At 45.8% G+C, this 24,696-nt stretch overlaps 1 protein-coding gene across 1 annotated transcript in view; it reads right to left on the minus strand.

Moving 5' to 3' along the window:
- The window catches only part of DYNC1H1 (dynein cytoplasmic 1 heavy chain 1), a 71,372-nt gene extending 52,672 nt beyond the window's left edge, over positions 1 to 18,700 (minus strand). Inside the window, exons 1-7 of the mRNA XM_049897623.1 lie at positions 18,323 to 18,700; positions 9,765 to 9,852; positions 7,510 to 7,683; positions 7,021 to 7,276; positions 6,450 to 6,636; positions 4,422 to 4,693; positions 4,104 to 4,331 (exon numbers count right to left, since the gene is read on the minus strand). Of these exons, the coding sequence (XP_049753580.1) occupies positions 4,104 to 4,331; positions 4,422 to 4,693; positions 6,450 to 6,636; positions 7,021 to 7,276; positions 7,510 to 7,683; positions 9,765 to 9,852; positions 18,323 to 18,578 (1,461 nt within the window). The 5' untranslated portion in view covers positions 18,579 to 18,700. The remainder of the gene's footprint in view (positions 1 to 4,103; positions 4,332 to 4,421; positions 4,694 to 6,449; positions 6,637 to 7,020; positions 7,277 to 7,509; positions 7,684 to 9,764; positions 9,853 to 18,322) is intronic.
- Between the last annotated feature and the right edge of the window lie 5,996 nt (positions 18,701 to 24,696).

Genomic DNA, 24,696 nt, shown 5'->3' on the forward strand with positions numbered 1-24,696 from the left:
CAACTCAGAAGAACAGAATTCACAACTGCTAGAACGTATTACCTTGGGTTTACAACGTATTATCTACAACGTCCGGTTTTCAACAAAAAACATTAAATGTGCAAAGACACAAAAAGTGGCCAGACATGCAAAGTGTGACCCCCAACTCAGGAAAAGTGCACAGTGTAGAAAGTGACTTCAAATGGGCCTGGATCATGGATTTAGCACAAAAAGATTTCAAGGAAGTTATATATGTTCCAATAATTAAAAAAAAATTAAGTAAAAAGAAAATATGCAAAAAATGAGTGAAGAAATGGAAAGTATAAAAAAGAACCAAATGGTAATTCTAGAGAGGAACAGTGCGATTCCTGGAAAATTTCAGAAATTCACTAGGTGGGCTCAAGAACAGATGTGAGGAGGAAGAACCAATGAACTTGAAGACAGATTTGAAGAAACAACTGTTGAAAACTCCCTAAATTTGGTGGAAAACATTAACTTAAGAGACAAAAAAAGCTCACCGAACCCGAAGTCTGATAAACCAGAGAACACTATACCTGATACACCACGGTCAAACTGCAGAACAGCAAAAATAAACAGGAATCTGAAAACAGCAGGGAACCAGAAAAATAAAAGGCCTCATCATTTATAGAGGAAGAATGACAGAACTGATAGCTGACTTCTTCCACACCCAGCAAAACCATCTTTCAATATAAAACTGAAATATTTTTCCTGAGAAACAAAAAATGAGAGGATTTGTTGCTGGCCAACCTATCCTGTAAGAAATGCTAAGGGAAATCATCAGGCTAAAGGGAGAAGACACAGACGGTGAGGACACCTTCTAGATCCACAGGAAGGAATGAAGAGAACTGGAAATTGTGAATACGTGGATAACTGCAAAAGTTTATACATATATGTATACACGCACACGTATACACACGTTTTTCTCTAATTTCTATAAAATGCATGGGTATTTAAAACAACTTGTAAGACTGTATTGTTGGGTTTATAAATATATATAAATCCATTATATATGACAAGACTAGCATCCACTATTCTCCGTGTATATATACTTTTTATATACACATACATACACACGAGCAGGAGGGAATGGAGCTAGACTAGTACAAAACCCAAAAACCAGACCAAACTCATTGCCATTGAGTTCACTCTGACTCGCAGCGACCCGATAGGATAGAACAGAACTGCCCCGTACTGGTACAAAGTTTTTAAATTTTACTAGTATTCAGTAGGTTATTCTAAATTAAAGGTGCATACAGCAATCCCAACAACCACTAAAAAAGAAAAGAAATACTGCTACAATCTATAAAAAATATAGATTAGAGGAATTAAAACGATATACTAAAAAAGAAGACACAAGGCAAAGAGGAACAGGGAACGAAGAAAATGAGACAAGAATAGTCAAACGGTAGCTCTAAGTCCAACCATATCAGTAATTACATTAAATGTGAATGGACTCAACATGCCCATTAAAAACACTCCGAGAGAGGCCCACAGCAAAAAAGGCTTAAGGACCCTGGGACTAGAGGGAGCAGGCAACAGTTTCAATCTGATGTATAAAAGGTCAACGTTTAAAAATCAACAAAATACACACATGTGCCCACACATAAATTACCACCACACTGAGTAAAAGGACGCTCAGGAATCATCAAGAACTATTTACTGTTAAAGGGCTCTCCATGGACTGCCAGAAGGATGGACAAATCTGTTTTGAAGAAGTACAGCCAGAATGCTCCTTAGAAGCAAGGGTAGCGAGACTTCGTCTTACATACTTCGGACATGTGATCAGGAGGGACCAGTCCCTGGAGAAGGACATCATGCTTGGTAAAGTAAAGGGTCAGTGAAAAAGAGGAAGACCCTCAATGAGATGGATCGACACAGTGGCTGCAATAATGGGCTCGAACATAACAATTATGAGGATGGCGCGGGACTGGGCAGTATTTCATTTGGTTATACACTGGGTCACTATGAGTTGGAACCCACCTGATGGCACCTAACAACAACAAGTGTGGGCTCTCCTAACCTGTGAGTGAAGTTTCCTAGAAGACACAAATTCTGGACTGGATTCCCCCCCATATTTTATTACCAAAAACTTACAAACTACAGGAAAGTTAAAAGGATTGTAGAACAAATGCCCATATGTTGTAGTTACGTGCTGAGTCAATTCCAACTCACAGTGACACTACAGGTCAGAGTACAACTGCCGCATAAGGTTTCCTAGGCTATAATCTTGACAGGAGCAAATTGCCAGGTCTTTTCTCTCATGAAGCCACTGGTGGGTTCCACCGACCTTTCACTTACCAGCTGAAAAACCAAACCCACTGCCATCAAGTCGATTCTGACTCATAGCGACCCTGTAGCGCAGAGTAGAACTGCCACATAGGGTTTCCAAGGCTGTAAATTTTTATGGAAGCAGGCTGCCACATCTTTCTTCCAGGCAGTGGCTGGTGGGTTTGAACTGCCCACCTTGAGGTTCGCAGCTGAGTGCTTAATCACTGCACCACCAGGGTTTCTTAAACACCCACATACCTCCACCTAGATGCTATAATTAACATTTGGCCGATTGACATTTACTTTATCATATATTTTATATCTACCCATTTATCAATTCATCTGTCTACAAATCAATCCATCTTATTTATATTTCTGGATTGGATTTTTTAAAGAAAGAAAAGAATTGGTGAAGAGGAGAGAAAGGTGAACTCAGAGGGGAAAAAAGCATGTACAAAACAAGGAGTCATTTAATTCTTTTAATAAATCTCAGACATATGCAATTATTATCCAGGTCTTAGAGATGAGAACTCTGGAGAAGAGGTTAAATAACGTGGCCAAGTCACATAGCTTGCTAAGTGTTAAATTAGGACTTAAAACCCAGGAAGTCTGGCTCAAGGGTCCGTGCATGACACAAGTGGGGATGAACAGATAGAGAATATTAGAGATCAGGCAAGGTGTCTGAATGGAAACAATAATCAAACAGGATCACTAGATCTTAAAGGTGACGGTCACAAGATGCAAATGGAATTAAAGAATTTAGCAGTGCAAATTAGAAATAAGTAGTTCTTTTTAATTGTGCTTTAAGTGAAAGTTTACAGATCAAGTCAGTCTCTCATACAAAAACTTATATGCCTTGCTATACGCTCTTAGTTGCCCTCCCCCTGATGAGACAGCACACTCCTTGTCTCCACCCTGTATTCCCCGTGTCCATTTGGCCAGCTTCTGTCCTTCTCTGCCTTCTCATCTCCCCTCCAGACAGGAGCTGCCCACACAGTCTCGTGTGTCTACTTGAGCCAAGAAGCTCACTCTTCACCAGGATCATTTTCTGTCTTATAGTCTAGTCCAATCCCTGTCTGAAGAGTTAGTTGGCTTTGGGAATGGTTCCAGTCTTGGGCTAACGGAATGTCTGGGGACCAAGACCTCTGGGGTCCTTCTAGTCTCAGTCAGACCATTAAGTCTGGTCTTTTTATGAGAATCTGACTGCTCTCCTACTCCCTCAGGAGCTCTCTTTTGTGTTCCCTGTCAGGGCAGCCATTGGTTGTAGCCAGGCACCGTCTAGTTCTTCTGGTCTCAGGCCAATGTAGTCTCTGAATTGTGTGGCCCTTTCTGTCTCTTGGGCTCATAATTACCTTGTCTTTGGTGTTCCTCATTCTTCTTTGCTCCAGGTGAGTTGAGACCAATTGATGCATCTTAGATAGCCTCTTGCTAGCGTTTAAGACCCCAGACGCCACTCACCAAAGTGGGATGCAGAATGTCTTCTTAATAGATTTTATTATGCCAATTGACTTAGATGTCCCCCCAAACCATGGTCCCCCTGCTACGCTGGCCTTGGAAGGGTTTGGTTTATTCAGGAAACTTCTTTGCCTTTGGTTTAGTCCAGTTATGCTGACTTCTCCTGTATTGTGTGCTGCCTTTTCCTTCACCTAAAACAGTTCTTGTGTGCTATCTAATTAGTAAATACCCCTCTCCCTCCCTCCTTCCCCACTCTCATAACCATCAAAGAATATTTTCCTCTCTGTTTAAACTATTAGAAATAAGTAGTTAATTCTTTAAAAAAAAAAAAAAAGCCATCGAAGCAATGCATCTACAAATCTTTATCACGTGGACGTTACCTGTGGCCTCAGGACCCTGACAATCACAGCCCTCAGCTGCTCGTGCTGCCGTCTGAACTTTCTCATCTGGTCCAGGCGCGCCTGCAGCTTCCTGTGAGCGGGGTTGATGCGCCACACCATCTTCAGGTTTTCTTCCCGCTTTCTTTTCACTATATCTCTCAACAGCACCTGCAGTTTCTCATACTCATCGTCCCAAGTCTGGAAAACTTCAAAGCATGCTACCATAACCTAGGATACAATTGAAAAAAGAATCATGTTATTAAAGCGTATTTTCATTTCGACGGCCTGAGAGTGGGTCTCCAACGTTCTAAAACTCACTTTTTCAAATTCTTCATAAGCAACATGCATCAATTTTCTAGTTCCCAACACTTTGAGTAACTGAGAACTCAAGTCTCTTGAAATTGCCTCCACCAAGCGCAGTGCCCTCTGAATGGGGTATTTTGTGTTTCGGATCTTTCGCAAGTGAGTGAAAATTGCCACGAGCGCCTGCCTGATCTTGTCCAGCTCAGTGGCAGACAGCAGGTCATTCAGAGGGAAGTCCTTCATCAGAGGGTTGTAGTCGTTCACAGTTTCCAAAGCCTGTTTTAGACCTAGACGAACAGAGAAGTGGTCAAAGAAAAGTAATAGCACTGAGGGACAGTCATCCCAGGCTGGAAACTGGGTAAATAAACTACAATGTATCCTACAGCCCAACATTCTGATGTTGCAAAAGCTTCAGTGACACAGAACCTATTGACAGCTGAAAAACAGGAACAGTATCAGCAGGATGGTCCCATTTTTGTTTCTCTGAGAGTACAGACCAAACCATACACAGGCCAATGGCCATAGGGGGCAGCCTCAAAGAGTTCACCTTGCTGGCTTTCTGTATTACCTAAATGTTCTACCAATAGCTATTTAGAAAAACAATTGTGTCACCCTCAAGAACACTAAAATTTAACTTTGTGCCATGACTCAGGTTAGGTGTGTTACAGATACAGTGTCACTTGGGTCCTAGTCTATTTCTTGACCTCCTCTGCCGTAAGCATTAAAACAACAACAACAACAACAACAAAAAAACACCCATTGCAGTCGAGTCAATTCCGACTTGTAGCAATCCTATAGGACAGATCAGAACTGCCCCACAGGGTTTCCAAGGAGTGGGTGGTGGATGTGAACTGCCGATTTTTAGGTTAGCAGCCAAGCTCTTAACCACTGCACCACTGTGCCACTAGGATTCCATAAGGGCAAAAATAATTGTTATTAGGTGAGAAATAGAGGTGTTACAGGTGTTTAAAAAACAATGTACGCATTGCAGCATCAGTGAGCAAACTGCCCAGGTAATGTGTGCAATATGATCCAGGCAACTGGAAGACTGCTATTTGGAATTTCCTCTAACATATGGGCACCCCATCTTTTTGTAGGGGAAGGAGAAGAACTTGACGACGATTGCAGTCTTAATTCCTAGTTCTAATATGTCTTTTTTTTAAACAATATGTATCTTCACAATAAACTGTGAGCGTTTACACAGCAGTTGTTTCCTGTTCTAATTGTTCAGGGACATTGGTTACATTCTTCACAATACTTGGGCATTCTTGCTATTTCCATTCTGATTGTTCCGTTTCCATTACAAACCTAGTTTCCCTGCCCCCTGACCTTCTCATTTTTATGTTAAAGAAATTGTTGACCATTTTGGTCTCATATAGATGATTTTTTAAAGGAGCACAGTACTCACAAATGATATTCTTTATTTTGTAAGCCAATCTGTTATTTAGCTCAAGGGTGCCCCCAGGGACTCTGTTTCTTAGGGGCACAGAGTTGTGCAGCCAAGCCTGGCCGCTCAATTATCTGTGTGCCCACAAGTGCTAACGCAGCGTCATGTGCTCTGTGCCCTACTCAGAAGTGAAGCGATTCTGACCACTTATTCGAACAAGGAGGAAGGCAGGGAAGAGCGGACAGGAGCAGGTCGAAAGAGTGATGAGGAAGGAATGCTGACCAGCTCTCCTCCCACAATCTTCTGGGCACATTACTTCTGCTTAATTTAAACCATCTTCCTGCTGGACTGTCAAAAGCACTTTTGGCTTCATACCAGAAAAGTACAGCCCACTCAAGGAGCCAAGTCACTGAAAGCAGGAGGCAGACTCCCAGGACTTGCTATGCTCGTGCCTAGAATCTATTCTTGAAACCCCTGAAGAGAAAGGAACCAGGTAGGTGGGGGAATCACTTTCATTACCTGGAACCGAGTGAAAGATGGCACAAGGGGCAAGAGAGAAAAAAGTCAGGAAAGATGTGAGTTTTCATCTCAATCCAGTAGGTTTCACCAAGGCTAGATCAGCAATGGTGGGTCTGACTGCTGGCTCTGGCTCTCACCTGTGTCGGTGTCAAAGCTGACTGTGGCATGGAAGCGCTTGCCGTGTTTCAAGATATCCAGGGTGAGGAGGACCTCGGGGCTCTCCCGCTTCTCCTGGATGCGGTACAGTGCACGCTCCAAGTTTAGCCAAAAACTGATTTCCTGCAAGGCGGTTCCTGATGCAGGATCTCGATCAAGTTTGGTCACCTTTGAAAACACCACATCGTTTATGGGTATAGATTTAAGCAAAGGCAGAAAAGGCACTGCTAACAAAACGCATGCGTTACAACCTAATTTTTATATTTCAAGTAGATCTCCTCCTCTGATAATTAAAAGTGCTTTTGATCTGAAATCAAAGGTATGGGACAAGTGACATTAACACTCTCAGAGTTCATACTTAAACAATCTCAGATTGCACCCTGGCCGTCCTGCCGAGACCAAAGTTAGTTCTCTGGTGAACCAAGAGGAGGCACCGCTAACAAGCTGTCACAGAGCTCACTTCACTGCCAACAACGCGGATCAGTTTTCCCAGAGACGTTAAAGGGTAAAGCATCTTACTCTTTACGTATGTCTTCAATACTGTGCTCTTACCTTCTGAATTTCTCGGATCCAGCGGTTAACTCCAGATTGTAGCTGATTGAGAAAAGTTGGGTCTTCAACCTTATCTCCAAAGTCTGTAACTTTTGGCTTTTCTCCACGTTCGTAACACTGTTTTGCCACATTTGTGATAATTGGATGGATGGGTAGGCTGATCTCTGGAATCTCAATATTTTGCTGTAGGTGAAGGAGTCCCATCTCAAGTTCTGCGATCTTTTTTTCAACCGAGGGAGCCATCTTATCGCCATCCCTAAAAAGATACGAAACACCTCAAAGTTTACCGTCCACTGGGTCTCCAAAGAGATTCTATTATTTCAGGTTTGTCAAATATTAACAGTATATGTATTTATTAATGCAAAGGATTTGAGTCCTCCTGGTTTACTAGCTACACCCTCCCCAGGCCCTCTTTTTACATCATCTCCCATAATGTCTTGTGAATATTAAATGAAATTCGACATTTAGGCTAAGGAAAATGGCTTTTACCTGTCTGCCTTTCCAGACTCTCTGATGTAGGACTTAAAGAAAGGAGCCACTGCGTTGCTGATGAAAGAATGCAACGTTTCATACGGCGAGTCTTCGCTGAGAGTGAGGACTCGGAGCTGAGAAGACACTGGCTTGTCTGCATCGATTACTGGAGTCCGTTTAATGAATGCCAAGCTAAAAAGACAGCAAAGGAAGAAATTAGAGAGTCTCATTCCTAATCAGCATCAATAAGTGTAGCCCTCTTTGTGTTATATTCAAATGAAGAATTCCTATGAATGTCTTAATTTAAAAACCAAATTCAGAATAGTTCAAACAACTGCTTTTCTAATAGTGAGATGTATTGCTGATCTTTTTCTAGTCACTAATGCGAGAACCAGTGAATTAAGATCATGATTACAGCATGTGGCCATGAAGCCAGGCAAAGGTAGCTTGTTCCACAGCTGAGTTCAGTGCATGACCTTGGGCTCACTAAGACTAGCTTGGACTAGCAACTGTAAGTTACAAGCCATTACGTACTTAAACCTGACTTGATACTAATTTGCACCACTCATTTGCGGCACTAAGGTACAGATCAGCCTGAATAAACAAGTGTCACCCACAGGTTAAAGGGACAAGAGGGCACTCCAGGCCCCCACAACCTGGCCTAGGGTGACTCTCCCAGTTCCAGCTGCTGCTGTGCACCATCCTTCCCACCCAGAGACACCACCTAAACCAGACGTCCATTCCCTAACCACGCCGTGTGCTTTCACTAAGGAAATGTATTTTCACCTGTGGACGTTGGAGGTAACCCTCAAAGCCCCATCCCAGCACAGCCTCTTCCACAGGGCCTTTCCTAATTAGAGCCGACCTCTCTGTTCCCCTCGTCTGCGATAGCTTGCACCCTGAGATTTCTCGTCCAGTATTACAGTTGGCTGGGTACCTGTCACTCTCCTCCCAAACGATCACAAGCTTGCTGACAACAGGAACCAGGTCTTACTTCTTTGCATTCCACTCTGCACTTACCGCCACACCTTGTACGTAACAGGTGCTCAAAGTTAGCTGAATTAATGGCTTCAAGAAAATTAATAACATTTGTATTTTCTAGCCTCTAGGTCAGTACTTTATATGCAACACTTCGTATTATCCTACAAGTCAAGGGCCTTCCCGATGTGATGCACTGAGAAAGAACAAAGTCACACTAGTATTCCTGCCAGAAAAGTGTACCCTGCATCTAACCGTGAGGAAGCATCAGACAGACTCAGCTGAGGGATGGTCCATAAAACCATCTGCCTGTGCTTGTCCCAAGCTTTGATGTCATGAAAGGCACTGATTAAAGGTGGCTCCAGATTAAAGGTGAGCAAAGAGACAGGGAAATACATGCAACGTGAGATGATCGTTCGGATTCTGGATCAGGGGAAATTTACCTTAAAGGTCATAATCGAGAAACTTTGACTACGTACTGTGATTAGATAATACTATTATACCAACGTTACACTTCCTGAATTTGATCATTACACTGAGGTTATGAACACGAATCTTCTTGTTCTCAGGAAATACACACTGAAATATTGAGGGATGAATGGGCATGTTGTCTATATGTCCTTAGTGGTTCAAATAAGAAAAAGATAATGTAAACAGGGCAAAATGTTAACAACCAGTAAATCTTGGGGTTTAGGTACTATTCATGCAACTCTTCCGTAAGCCTGAAATTATTCAAAAATAAAAAGTTTTAAGAAGTCAATGCAGGATGGATTATAACATTTATATATTTACATTTGGACATGTCTATTCGAGTATAAATTGGCACAACCTTTCTGGAAGGTGGGAAACTTAGTAACATGAGTTAAAGGCTTCAGTGATGAACCCCATCCAAACCAGGAATGCTACCCTGAGGGACGTAACCTAAGCAGAATGAGACCTGCACACCAGAATATCTACTTTTTTATCCATAATAGTGAAGTCAGGTACAGTCTGAGAACACTGTCAGATAGGTTAGGTTAAGTATTAAAAAAAAAAAAAAAAAAAATTTTTTTTTTTTTTTTTAAGAGCTCAAATATGAGACGGATGCCATGATATGGACATTGAAATAAAAATTCCTCAGGATTGATATTAAGCACATGAAATAAAAATTAAAATACTGACATTAAAGAGCAGAAAAAAAACTCTTCTTAAGAGTGTTTTCTGTTTTCCTAGGGTGTTAATCTGATTCGATGAAGAGTCACATTTAATTCTCACAAATTCACAATCTCAGATAACGATAGATTCACAGTACTCACCTATTGGACTTAACCCCATAATGAATGTCTATGTTGATGTTATAGGAAATGAATTCTTTTTCTTCTTCTCCTTCATCACCAACGTCCTCTACAAATAATAATAAACATTATGTCAAGTTTATATCAACATTTACCACTTTTATTTTAGCAGCTGGTTAGAGAATGCCTGACCTCACCCCACCCGCAACCTGACAGAACTTGGCTCCTACCCATTTTTTGACTGCTGACTCAGTCACTACTTGCTGTGTGACCTCGGGCAAGATGGTACCTTCTCTGTGCTCCCATTTCCTTGTCTGTAAATGGAGACAGCAGTAGGATGTCTGGGTTGCTAATGCGTATAAAGCCCTGGAGCAGCGCCCGGCTGCCCGGAAGTACTGGGTGCTGGGTGCGTGCTATTGTCAAGTTCTCTCCCCCACTCCCGCTGTCTCATTCCCTGTGCTCCACAGAAAGCCACTCCAGTCCCCAAACAGACAAGTGCATCCTGCTCAGCTGTTTACTCAACATTTCCTCTACTTGGCCCACCCCTCTCACCCCTTCAAGGCCAGTCCCGTGCAAGCTCCTACAGGAGAGCTGCTGTCACAAGCACCCGCAGCGTCACCCAGGAGCGCACCTGACTGCCCTCTGCTCCCACCAGCACTGGCCAATCACCCAGGCTGGAGTCCTGACTGTATCTTTTCCCCTCCTGTGGGATGCCCGTGTGCACACGTGGCCATTCTAAAGGCTCACTGGAATTTAATAGTAAGACAGTCTCGAGATGCCTGGAAGCTAAATAATTCAAAACCAAAAATAAAAGTAAAAAAATCATACGAATGGAAAATAACCCCAACTTCCAGTGTTCATGCACTAGATGCCTAAAGGCCCTAATCACATCCTCTTTGCAATGATGTACCAGACGAAAGATCATGCTGGCAAAAACTACGATATAAAGATGAACACAATTCTTTGACAATAGTTTGTTTTTTACAAGCTAAGTAAAGTCGCTTTTCTTCCCCTGGGCTTCAAATTCTTGAGATGTGAAGTGGACAGTGGGGGAGGGGTGGGATACTGAATTAGGTGGTCTGTAAGGTTTCCTTAAACACCTAAACCAGGGAATCTGGGAGTATAGGGTCTGAGCAAAAGTTATTTGCTTCAGTAGTTTTAAGACGAGACAAAAAATTCACACTAAGAGTATAAAATACTAGTATATCCATCAAGAAGAAAACTCCTTCTCCAAAACACTGTTTTTGGTTCAATCTTAGAAGGTGAGGAAGGAATGAGTGGTAGAACATTCAAGTATGTCAGCTTCTAGCTGTTTTTACAAAATGACTATTTTAAAAACAATAAACTGAGCAATTGATTTTTCTAACCATTTAAATGCAGACTTCTGACATAAATCTTACTGCCGAACCCAACCACACATTGTGATTTGACTGCCAACTGTAAAATGCAAGCATATGGACAAAAACTATAGGGAACACCCCCAAATTAAAACAGCTGTCAAAGTGGTAGGATCATGAAATACTTCCTCCCTCAATTTTCTGAACTATCTGCAACACTGTTCCATGATTCATATAGAATACACGTGTCATCAAAATAACAACCAAATGATACGTTTAGGAAATAAAAGTAACAATCCCTAATCACCAAACTAAAGTAAAAACGTGGTGTGTTAACTTTGCATCATTTCTTCCCCCAGATCAAGCTTGTCTACACAAACACAACCCCCGAGTAACTGTGCAGTCAGGAGGCAGCACCTGACCATGGTATCTGCACTTCCTGATGCAAAGAGCGCGAAAGGAACCAGACACCCAGCCAGGCAATGAGTCACAGCTCTGTCCTGCCCAGTCCCTGCCAGGGAAACTGCAATGCGGTCGGTGCCGGCAGGGGATAGAGAGCATAGAGAGCAGCTCAGCTCCGCTCTCGGGAAGGCACACCCAATGACATCATCTAAAGTCACAGGGAATGCAACCATGCCCCTGCTGCTTTTTAAAACTTTACCTTCTCTCGATGACACTGACTTGTGGAAGTCGTTATTAATCATCAGAGAATACATTCTAGACTCGCTTTAATGCTTATTCCCTATACAGTCAGAAACACCAAGTGAATTCTGTGTCTGACTCCCATTTATAGTTAAAGAACTGATGACATTATTTTGTAAACTGCCATCACATGATTTAACCTTGTCTCCTCTCTGTAAATTATTACATCTTCAAAATAACAGTAGTTTGACATTGTATTTCTGCAGAAACATTTTTAAAAAACTGTTCACAGAGCCTGGAGGAACCCCCAAGACTATGGCCCTAAGACACCCTTCTGACCTGGAACTGAAGCCATTCCGGGAGACCACCTTCCAGCCCAACCACAGACAGGCCCAGAAAATAAACAACACCCAGGAGGAACATGCTCCTTAGAACAATGAATTATATGAGATCAAAAGGGCAACATTTGCCCAAAAGCAAAGATGAGAAGTCTGGAAGGGGTAGAAAATCAGGATGAAAGGAAATGAAGATACTAGGACGGAAATGGGGAGAGTGCTGACACATTGTGGGGGATAAAACCAAGGTCATGGAGCATTGTATGTACGAACTATCAAATGGGAAACTAATTTGCTCGAACGTTTTTTCACCTAATACACTATAAAATCTTTTTAACAAACATTGTTCAGGGGAGAGAGGGACTCTTGGTTGTTAGTTGTTAATAACAAAGGAGCTACCGCTCCTGTTCCATTGGGACGTTCACATGCAAGCGCCTTATGCCTGCTGTTCTGGTAATACCACTTCCAGCAAAGTTAGAATCAGGTTCCCGACACTGATGAAGTTCCTGGCTAACACCCGATGGGCCAATGACTGCACTGTTAATGCACCCAGCCCAGAAGGCGACGGGCCAATCTCTGAGCTGTTGTGAGCTATCCTGACACACGTTACAAGGACTGGTGGACACCTCTTTGGTTAACTTCTGAGAGTTCACTGCGTTTCTAGCGATGTTCGAAATGTCATTTAACACTAATCCATATATACTTCTACTGGAAGACTAGTTGAAGGTATTTCAAACTACTGGTGATTTCTATCACTACATTGTGAATGAGCGGAGCCTATGACATATTCAATGAAATACTAAAAAGATGCAAGTTCAGTTACCTTAAGAATTACAGTTGTTGTTGCTGACTCACAGCAACCCTACAGGACAGAGTAGTAACTGCCCCATAGACTCTCCTAGACTATAATCTTTACTGAAGCAGGTTGCCACATCTTTCTCTCCAAGGGCAGCCAGTGGGTTCCCACAGCTGACCTCTGAGTTAGTAGCCAAGTGCTTATCCACTGCGCCACCAGGCTCCTTAAGAGTTACGCTCCCCTGCCCCCGCCAACTTAAGTAGACTATGTTTTCACAAAATCCGATGAACCGGCCATGGGCAAATGGGCTAAAGCACAGAGATCCAGCACCAGCTCCCTGGTCTCACTCTTCCTCAGCCACACATCACAACTTGTCTCCACCTGCAGCCACAGCCACAGACCATCTTCGGCTCACACACACTTCCAAAATTACTCATTACACATTTCCTAGTTCTTTTTCTTTTTTTTCCTTTCAAAATCCAAAACATATCAATACCAAATTATTTAAGTCAATCACTATCATATGATTCTTCCCTTTCTTCTAATGAGGTCGCTTTAGCTTTTCCCTTTCCCAACTGGGGTGCATTCTCTTGTCACCTGGGCACCCAGCCTTTCATCCTCCTGCAGAGCCCTGATGGGGTTGCCACCCCCACCCCCCTGCTCTGTGTAAGGCTAAGACCCAGGTGAGAGAGTCTGAGTTTCCTCTGCAAACTGAAGGCTTCTATCTGTAGCATGGCAAGGAGTGTGAAAGGAGAGTGACACCCCTACGATACCTGTACCTAACGTAAAGCTGGGGTTCATTCTGTATTTCCAGAAAAAGAGAGAAACTAGGACATTATTAACATCTAAGGAACTTCAGATTTAGTACTTTTTAAGGCTACTACGAATTCAAAAGGCATAACAAATATGAAAGAGATTAAAATGAACATTCCTACTTTAATGGATACCAGGGAACTGCACAGAGTGATTAGTTTTTAGGGTTCAGGCCCCTCTTTCCAACTGGGTCTTAAATTCCTGGGGTTTCGGTTTCCTCAGTTGGGAGAGGTGGAGGCTGGACGGTCCCTTCTGGTGCTCCCCGCCTGACACTCTACAATGCTGACAGACACAATTCCCACCTACCTTTACTTGGCTGTTCACTGCGGGCGGGCAAGGGAAGTCTAGAAATGAACACTACACTTGTTAGGCATCATTCTGCTACATTTCTTAAACTTCCAGGAAAACTAAATCCTCAGAAAAATAATTTTTAGAACTCCCCCAAAACACTCCCGGGCAAACGTCTGCACGGCCACACCTCTAGGAAGCTGGCCACTGTGACAGCTCCAGTCTTATTCCACAGCTGGCCCCGAGCTGTCACTGTACTCAGGAAGGGAAGATAAAACCCCTCCCCAACACCTCCCTTAGGAAAAAAGATCATTTCAAGCTTAAGACAAAAACAAACCTAACCCATTGCCTTCAGTTGATTCTGACTCATAGTGACCCGATAGGACAGAATAGACCTGCCCTATAGGGATTCCAGGGAGTGGTTGGTAGGCTCAAGCTGCTGACCTTCTGGTGAGCAGCTGAGCTCTTAACCACTGCACCACCACCAGGACTACTGCTATTTTTGGTCTTAATGACAAAATTCCAAACGTAAGGCTAGGTAAGGCAAGACACCTGAGGGTACAAAAACCAGGCACACCAAGTGCCTGATCCCAGCCTGGTCCCTAAAGAGCTACCAGCTCCAGCAGCCGCACACTAAAGCAAAGGGGACCCGTTCCTACCTATACCCCCAACCTCTCACAGGCTAGAACGCAACCAAGAAATGCGCTGCAGGCAAGACAAAACAAGACAAAAACCAAACCAAACCCACTGCTCTCGAAATGCCTAGCTCAGTAATGAACAAAACGAACCCAATCTGGACATAATTCCTCAGTATACTATGAAGAAGAGTCTTCCCACAGGCCAGGAATCACGGGCAGGAGAGTCTCCCTAAAATGAGGAGCTACAAACTGAACACTGCCTCTCCTGCTAATTCTCCAGTTCTTCACTAGCAAAACAGGCTGTTACATTCATGACCTTTATTCTGCATTTTACGAATGCTGTATTTTAACAATGACAAACATATATGTTTAACTGGGGCAGCTTCTTTAAAAAGTATATATGGGGGACTCCATAGAGACAGCCTGTGTTGCTTCTGGGTCCCCAGTGATGTATGCATCTCCTTAATAAACTATCTCACTCTTTCTGGAAAAAAAAGAAAAAAAAGTATATATGGCTTCATATAAAAAACGCTTCTATATTCAATTGCAAGTGTTCGGGAAATTTCATGGAAAAAAGGGGGAGGGTAATAAAATAAATGCAATTTCCCCTGCTCATTAAATAATTACATGACTTCATCATCAGCGGTGGTCTTTATTCAGTTTAAACATCAGACTTGTTTTCCACATTAATGCAAACGCATCTTTTCACTGTATTCAGCCACTGGATGCTCCCATTTGATCAAATGTACAAATGCCAACAGTAACTCATAAAACCACACAGGAGACAGCCCTCCCACTGGGTGTCCTGGGTCTGTCACTCAGTGTATCTAAATTGTGTTACTGTAGCTGGGATGCTGAAATTAGCGTAAAATTAATGTTTAAATCTTGCTGTAGATTTTCATAAGTAAAAAATAAATTACCGACAAATTACTAAAAATACTCCAGGAATTTCTATAAATACAGGAATGAGGTAGGATTTCAATTTTAGATGATCTCATTCCTCAGTCAACTTTCAAAAGTGCAAGTCATTATGGAGCCAAGATTTGGATGTCTAGATATTCCTTTCACTGAAAGGAAGAAAATGTACCCAGAAATAAACCACAAAGACAATTTGCACTAGAAAGGAGACCATGGAAACAGCCTCCCCCCCCCCAAATTAAACTAAGTGCAATTCCAAGTTATTTGAAAAAACGTGAATTACTGAATAACAAAGAACAAAACTTAAAAAATTTTTCCATAGAAATAAATTGTGACATGTCATGGGGTTAGCAACCAATGTCACAAAAGAATGTGTGTATTAACTAATGAGAAACTAATTTGTTCTGTCAACCTTCATCTAAAAAAAAAAAAAAAAAGACATGAAAAAAATAGTGACTCAAGGTAGAACTCACTGAGTTCAATATATAAAAATATAAATTGTGCAATAAAAATGATCAAGAATTAACCAAGGTAAAATTATTCAAAACACAATAACTGAAAAAGAAGGTTAAAAAATATTTTCATAAAACCAAACAACGTATATGCATTGAAAAATGACCAGAGAGATACATGACGAATGCTGACAGTGGTGACAGCTGGGTAGAAGGATTCCAGGTGACTGCAATTTCATTATTGTGTGTGCTCTGAATCTTCTACAATGACTGCCTACTCTTTCAGAAAAAAGAATAAATGAGTTAAAAGCTTTAAAAAAAACAATGTGGTTTCCATGCAGGACAGCATAACCCCAAACCCTAAACATTAATGCCCTAAAAACGGCTTAGCTGCACTGAAGATCCACATGGATCTGGGAAAAATATTCTCTCACGCCTCCAGAATCAAGGATACAATGAAACATCTTCTGAGTTAGAATAGCCTTTGAAAGAAACAAACTATCAGGAAGAGACACAAGGTATAAACTTTCTTATCCACAGAGAGAACCATGAAGTTTTTGGTGATCTCAGGCAGCTTGTAGGAAATTCTGGTGGTATAGTGGTTAAGTGCTATGGCTGCTAACTAAAAGGCTGGCAGTTCAAATCTGCCAGGTGCTCCTTGGAAACTATGGGGCAGTTTTACTCTGTCCTATAGGGTCACTATGAGTTGGAATTGACTCGACTGCAACAGGCTTGGTTTTAGTTGGTAGGCATCTTGCTGGCAAATTATTTCTAGATAACTGCCAATCCCTCCACGCCAACATTAACATTTCTGAGGAAACCACCATGCCTGGGTTCCCAGGTGCAAGGTGCCACACCTACAGGCCCTTATCAAACATGCTCACCGCCAGGACTACAACCCCCACCCCCCCAAAAAAAAACCAATATGGACTCAGTGACTCTATAGGACAAAGTGGAACTACTGCTCCATTGGGTCTCCAAGGAGAGATGGGTGGATTCAAACTGCCAACCTTTCGGTTACTAGGTGAACCCTTAACCACTGCGCCACCAGGGCTCCAGGACTAAAAACTGGTCTTAAATGGGCAACCCTCCCCAGAGGCAAGCTCCATACTCTCAGGGTAACTCTGGGCTGCTGTTGGGAGATCCCTACCACAGTACTTAAAACACCTGGAAAATGCAAACCTTTCAGCCTAGCTCAACTAGACGCCTAATCTCAGTCGTCTCTCTTTTTTAAATCTGTATAATCAGACTAGGATATCAAAGAATGGTCACTGGGACCCTCTGGGCACTACACAGATAGGAAGGATATGTAAGGAAAATAAGCAGTGGACTGGAAGCTGAGATGCTGGGTCCAGCCTAGGAGCCTCTGGTTTCCCCAAGATTAACAATGGGAAGATACAGCTTTCAGCAAGGATGCTGTGAGGAACCAGAGGGGACCTCGGTGAGGGTATCATCTCCCGGGCACAGTGATGCTCCGCAGGCGCCGGGCGACACTGTCATTCTAGGCCTCGGGGTGGGGGTCTGTGGGCACAGGGCTGGGTGCCCGCCCTAATGCTGCCTTGAGCTCCGACCCGCCTAGCCCTCCTCCCCGACACCGAGACCACCTAGGGGCGAGGGTGGTGCTGCCCACGGCTTCGCGAGGCGCCCCGGCACAGCCCTGCCGAGGCCGGCCTGGCATGGACACGAACCTAAACCGAGAAGCTCACGTGACATTTGAGGCAGGGATGCGGCCTCCGCCCGCGCTCAGCCCGGGAGACGGTGTCTCCACCCAACTCGGCCATCTTGAGAGGCCCGTGCAGACAAAGCCATCCCATTGTTTTGGGTGATGGAAAGAGAGGGGCACCCTCATCAGTCCCCGCGGCCCTGGAGGGGACAGCCCCCGGGGACCCGGCCCGGGCAGGGGATGTGGCGAGAGAGCCCCGGGCGGGGCATCGGCTGCCATGGGGGGGCCCTGCCAGCCCTGCCCTCCGCAGGGATCCTTTCCGGGGCGTCTGCGGCCGTGGGGAGGACCCTTCCTATGTGTGTCTGCGGCCGTGGCGGGGGGGGGGGCCTTCCTGGGTGTGTCTGATGCTGTGGGGGACCCCAAGCCCTGACCTCCGCAGGAACCCTTCTCGGGGGGTGTCTGAGACTGTGGGGTACCTAGCCGGCCCTGCTCTACGTGGGGACCCTTCTCAGGGTGTCTGCGGCCGGGAAGACCCTTCCTGGGTGTCTGAGGCCGGGGGACCCTTCCTGGGGGCCCTGCCCTCCGTGGGGGCCCTCCCCCGGTGTCCGCGGCCGGGGGTCTCTCCTGGGGGGCCCTGCCCTCCGTGGGGGCCCTCCCCCGGTGTCCGCGGCCCGGCTGCCCCGCCCCGGCCCGGCACCTTTGAGCGTGGAGCGCTCCACCAGGACCGTGTGGACCTGCGGGTCCGACAGGAACTTGCGCATCTGCTCCAGGGCGCTCTTCTCCTCCAGCGCCGCCTCGAGCGCCGCCGGGGCCTCGCCGCCGTCCTCCAGCAGCAGCGGCACCAGCTTCCGCAGGTGCTTCTGCAGCACCGACACGTCGGCCACATTCTGCACGGCCGACACCTCCAGGCCGGCCGAGCCGTCCTCGCCGCCGCCGCCGCCGGGCTCCGACATGGCGCCGCTCGGGGGCCGCGACTCCGCGAGACACGGAGAGAAACGGGCGCGGAAGCCTCGCCGTCCGCTAACCGCGGCCGACTGAGGGAGTGGTGCCGGCTCCGCCCTAAAGGCCGCCGCCGGCTCCGCCCCGCCGCCGGCCGCACCACCGGCGCCCGCGCGCGGCATGCGTCACCACGTCGCGCAAGCGCGGGCCGGTGACGCCGCCGCGCGGCCTGCTGGGACTTGTAGTCCCAGCGCTGGGCGGGGCCCGCTCGGTTTCCGCACTGAGAGCCCAGAAGACCGAACTTGGCACCCAGGTGACTGCGGGCGATCAGGGACCTCGTCTGTCTTGTTCACTGCTGTGGCCGCAGCGAACAGCACAGTGCCGACACTCCAGAAATACTGAGTGAGCTAATGTTTATTGAGCATTTAGCTTGTACTGGGCATTATTCTAAGCACCTAACCTTGAGTGAATGAGTGAACGAATGAATGACTACATGCATGAATGACTACAGTGTGCTCACTGTTAAGGACTAAAATACAACCACTTAATATAAATATATCATAAATATAAATTTGTTATTAGATACACATAGAGGAAGTGAAGACTTTTTCAGGACAGTCACATAACTAGGCTGGAAAGGGACATTCCCAGCGGAGAAAGTAGGCTCTACAATGACAGAGGGGCCTGAAGCTTGTGGCTGGAGTACTGACTGCACAGGTAATGTAAGGTGAGCCAGGAGATGATGCCTGAAAGGTTGGGATGACACTGTGACAGGCCCTAATGATGAGAACCATTCTCCACAAGGATGCTGTGAAGACCAAGAGGAAGACCTGGGACAGTCGTGTCATTCCAGGCCTCCTAGACACAGAGACCACTTAAGGGCAAGAATCCCAGCTGCCCACGTTTGTAATTAGAGATGGCAGTTCTAAAGAGGAGTAACTGGACTTTGAAGTTCCAACTCCTAACTTGCTTCTTAGACTGGACAGATGGAGGATGAGAAGCCAAAAGGGTTTGCTTACATCAAAGTGGGCAGTCAGAGAGCTGAGGCCTGGTTGGTGGAATCGTGATGGGATGATCTGATGTCCTTAAAGCATCTTTGGAAAACTGTGAAATATGCAAAATGCTCACTCCTTGCTCATTTTTTTTTTTTTTTAGGCTCTAGGGTAGTACCCCATCCTCCTGCCCTCCTTCAGCCCTCAGGCCACCCTTGTATGATGTGCCCACTTTGTTCTAAAGCATCTTCCAGGAAAAAATAAAGCAACGGCACTAAGTTTGTGCTCTGAGCGTAATAGAAATGAATAAGAATAACGCCACCAACCGCTATAGCTGAGCACTCACTGCATGTGGGGCACTAGGCTAAGGGCTTTGGAGTAGGAACAGGGACAAAGAGGGCAATCCATTAGGTACAGGTCAGTAAACTCTGAACTAGCTACACACCATCTGAGACCCAGAAGCCCACGCAGGGACCTGGCAGCTGGAGAAGCTGCATGCAGGCTGCACCGTGAGTCAGCACCAGCCAGGAGACGCAGCCTCTGGGACATCGAGGGACTCATCTGCAGCCTGGCCCCGAGCCAGCCCAGAGCAGCAGGCTCTGGGTTTGCAAGCCTGTAGGAGAGGCTCAAAATTCGAAGCATTTGCTATTTCTAAGGAGGTGGAAGTGTAAGAGCCTGAACAATCAACCTGCAAGGATTCATACATTAACGAACCGTGCTGCACTTCTGCTTTCCAAAGATGTTTGTTATGTTGAATTTAAAAATAAGCATGACAAGCACTGACTGAGTGCCTACAAGGCAAGGTGCTGAGTGCATCTTGGACTCAGCAGGTGCCTGCCTGGCTAGACCACCGGGGCGTTGCAGGGTGAGGGGTGCTTCCTGAGAGGGGCCCTTTCAGGCTCCTTGTGCAGGAAACTGCCACTGCCATTCCCCCAAGCTGACCCTGGGTGTGTGTGGAGGGGGGGAGGGGACAACCCAACCTGGCCCCTCCCACACTCTTGCTATGTTGGCATCTCTGCTTTCTCTTGTCCACAGGAAAAACCAGTTGCCTTCCAGACTCATGGCGACTCCATGTGCATCAGAGCAGGACAGTGCTCCATAGGGTTTTCAATGACTGTTTTTTTGGAAGTAGGTCACCAGGCCTTTCTTCCTAGGCTCCTCTGGGTGGACTCTAACCTTCCACCTTCTGGTTAGCAGCCCAGTACATTAGCCATTTGCACCATGCAGGAACTCGGTTGTCCATAGCTGAATCTGCTTTCAGTTGGCAGTGGGCAGGGGGTGTGAGAGAGAGGGTTCATTACGGGTTGATGGGGGATGAGAGTGGCACCCGGGTATTTTATCAGAAACTGGGGGCCATCTCTCTAAGCGGATGAGACTGTGTCCATTCCCCTCCATGCCCCGTCTCTGAAAGACCTCGTTTGTGGCTCCTTAACTCCAAACTGGGTCAGCCTCTCCCCCTTCCAACCCTTGGGCAGCCCAGCCCCTCAGTGGACCTCTGGCTAGCCCAGCACCTCCAGGGCTCCGTCTCCAGTTTCCCCTCTTCTCATGGACATCCACGTTGTACCCTCAGCTCGTTCATCCGGCTGAGGCTAGGGAAGCCGCTCATCTGGACTCCCAGCGCGACGCCGGCCAGTGGTGCGCGCAGGCCCCCTCGCGGCTCTGAGCCCTGGTCCAGCGGCCCGGCGCTCTGGAGGGCCCGGTTGGCCCTCGACGCCCCGAGCGGCAGGGCGCCTTCTGGGGACGCCCTTCCCAGGGCTCGGGCTCGGTCCAGCGAGCTCGGGGTGAAGCTTGAACCAAGCCCAGGCCCTGGAGTTTCGCGTGGGCGCCGTTTGAGAGTGAGGTGTCGTGAGCACATCTCAGGGACAGTCTCCGCGCGCCCTCTAGAGGTGCGCACTGGAATCCCCTGCAGGGAGTTCCCCGCAGCCCATCCATCCCCTCGGCTCACGTTCCCAAGGTCACCTGGGTCACTTGTCCAGGGTCCCAGAACGAGTCATGGCAGTGACTATCCGGAGAGCCCCAGCCCGCGGGTCAGCCCGTATCCCACAGCTCATCGGGGAGACGTTGGAGAAGGTCGTCTCTACGCAGAGGATCCGGCTCTCCTGACTGCTGCGTTGGCCGTGGCTGCGCTCCAGCCCTCTGAAAGCACGCTGTCCTGGGCCAGCAGAGTCGCAGCCAGGCCGCTCCTGTCTGGGAGTGCCCCGCCCTCCTCCTCCTAAAAACCTGTGTCCTCAGCCAGACCGTAGCGCCCTTTGAGCGCTGGGCCCCACCTCTCTACTGACCTTGCTTCTGCAATTCTCCCCTCACTCCGGAATGTTCTCTCTCTCTCTCTTGAATTCCCCCTACAGGATCCAACCTACTCTAAAAAAGAAATAACAAGAATAGTAATAATAACCCTGTTACACCCCTTCCCAACACCTCTCCACCTTTTCACTGCCTTTGCAAAATTCCTTGGAAAAAAGTGTCCACAGGCATGCCCCACGCCCATGCCCCCACTCTGCTTGGACATACAGGTCAGGCTTCCTCCCATACCCTATTGCCACTGAGTAGATTCAGATTCATAGTGGCCCTATAGGACAGAGTGGAACTGCCCCATAGGGTTTCCAAGGAGTGGCTGGTGGATTCAAACTGCCAACCTTTTGGTTAGCAGCCTGAGCTCTTAACCACTGTGTTGTCCACCCAATTTTCAACAGAACCCTAGCTGCAAGACAGTCTGGGAAATATAAATATACACACACATGTTGTTGTTGGTGGGTGCCCTCCAGTCAATTCCAACTCATAGCGACCCTGTGTATAACAGAACAAAACACATGTATACATATATATGTTATATATATATGTTGCTGGTAGGTGCTGGTGAGTCAATTTCAACTCATAATGATCCCATATGACAGCGTAGAACTGCCCCATAGGGCTGTAATCTTCAAGGGAGCAAAATCACCAGGTCTTTTTCCTCTGAGCTAGTGGGTGGATCCAAACCACTGACCTTTTGGCTAGCAGCCAAACACTTAACCATTGCACTACCAGGGTTCTGTGTGTGTGTTTATATATATGTATGTGTTTTTTTTTATGTATATATATATATATATGTATATATAGAACTGCCCCATAGAGTTTCCAAGGAGCGCCTGGTGGATTCGAACTGCCGACCCTTTGGTTAGCAGCCGTAGCACTGAATCACTACACCACCAGGGTTTCCAAACACACACATAAGCATATGTATTTATATACTTACACATATATACATAAATGGCTGGGCAGTGATGGTTGTGCAATGTTGTGAATATACTAAAACCCACTGAATTGTACACTTCAAATGGTTAAAATGGTAAATTTTTTCTCAATAAAATAAAACTTTACCCACAACAACTAGATGGTGCCCAGTTACCACCACTGACTGCTCCGGCAGGGATCACAATAGATGGTCCTGGACAGAACTGGAGAAAAATGTAGAACAAAATTCAAATTCACACTCACACACAAAGACCAGGCTTGCTGGCAGACAGAGGCTAGAGAAATCCCAAAAGTCCGACACCCTTTTAACTCAATACTGAAGTCACTCCTGAGGTTCAGCCTTCAGCCAAAGATTAGAGATTAGACAGTCTATAGGGGCAACAATAACACACATAAGGAACGTGCTTCATAGGTCAATCATGTATGTGAGATTAATGGGTACAGCAGCCCAAAAGCAAACACAAGAAGGTGGGAATGGACAGGAGAACTGGATGAATGAAAACAGGGAAGCTGGGGTGGAGAAGGGGAGGGTGTTGACACATGGTGGGGTTGGCAACCGATGTCACAAAACAATTTGTGTATTAACTGTTTAATGAGAAACTAATTTGCTCTGTAAACTTTCACCTAAATCACAATAAAATAAATGAAACTGTGGGCAGAAAAAAAATCAGTTGGAAAATTACAATTGTTCTATGATCTTCGAAACATTAAAAACTCTTACTATTGGTTATAAACAGGAAAATAAAAAAAACCACATTTATTTAATACATTCTAATTTTAAACACTAGAAACACTGAGTGTTTTATTTCTTTGTATAAAATTTGTAAAGAGTATTTTGAACGGTGCCAGACTTCTTCTCCTTGTTAACTTACAATATGGAGCATCTATTCTATGTCTTGATGAATTGATCAGCTTCCAACATTTTATCCTTTGCACTTTTAATGCCTTGAGATATCTCATTTACATCAGTAAGTACACCCCCACTGAGTTTCTCTGGCTGCATATCTGGAGTCTCTGCAATGGCAGCAGGTCAATATTTTCATGGTCAGCTATTTCTTCTATAACTTCATTTAAGTTTGATTTGAATTTTACTTCCAGCATTATCACTTTTTGTTTCTTTGCTGCACTTTCATCTTTGTTTGCCAGTTCCCTCTTTTGAGTAACTGTTTTTGTACAACGTCCTGTGTGTTTATCCCTGGGAGACAAAGAGGCAACACAACTACACACTTCGCTGTCTGTGAGTCAACTGAATAACGGAGGTACATCTGTTAGACGTGAAGTTTGTACTGGTTAATCACATTTAATGCACTATGGTAACTGACATTTGAACTGTGCTGTTGGGAACTGGTGTAATTTCACTAAACTATGGTCACTGAAATTTGTTCATATTGGAAAGCCTGAACTGACTTTTCGTTTTGTTTTGTTTTCTTGCTCCTTCTCTGTATCCAAGCAGGAGCCAGCCTGGGCCTGTTGCCATAGGACTGAAAGCAGGTGTCCAAGCCCTTAAGAGAAAAAAGACTATGGGAGGACGGGGGAGCTGGCGCCTCCTTGCAGGCAGAGAATCCTGGGGAAGCAGGGAGTGGTGAGGCACCCTGGACCACAGGAAAATTTCCCCAGGGCTAGGGCAAGGGGAGGCAGCTGAAGGGTCCCAGGTTCAATACTGGGTGGGGCACCAAGGGGAAGGGACCCCAGGCAGACTTGCCAAAGAGGCCCTTGTACCCCAGCACTGCTGGGAGTCACAGGGAGGCTTGGGACCAGGAGGGAAGCAATAATCGGTGTGGACAGATGGGTAGTGGCCAGTGGGGTTTCCCACAGGACCGTCCCTGCACAAATCCTCTGCCTGCCTGACCGCTGTGGTATGGCAGCTGTGGGAGCGTGGAACGGGGCCTGGGTCAGAAATTAGGTTGTT

The sequence above is a fragment of the Elephas maximus genome, chromosome 10 (genome assembly GCF_024166365.1).
Source record: "Elephas maximus indicus isolate mEleMax1 chromosome 10, mEleMax1 primary haplotype, whole genome shotgun sequence".
Taxonomy (NCBI): Eukaryota; Metazoa; Chordata; class Mammalia; order Proboscidea; family Elephantidae; genus Elephas; species Elephas maximus.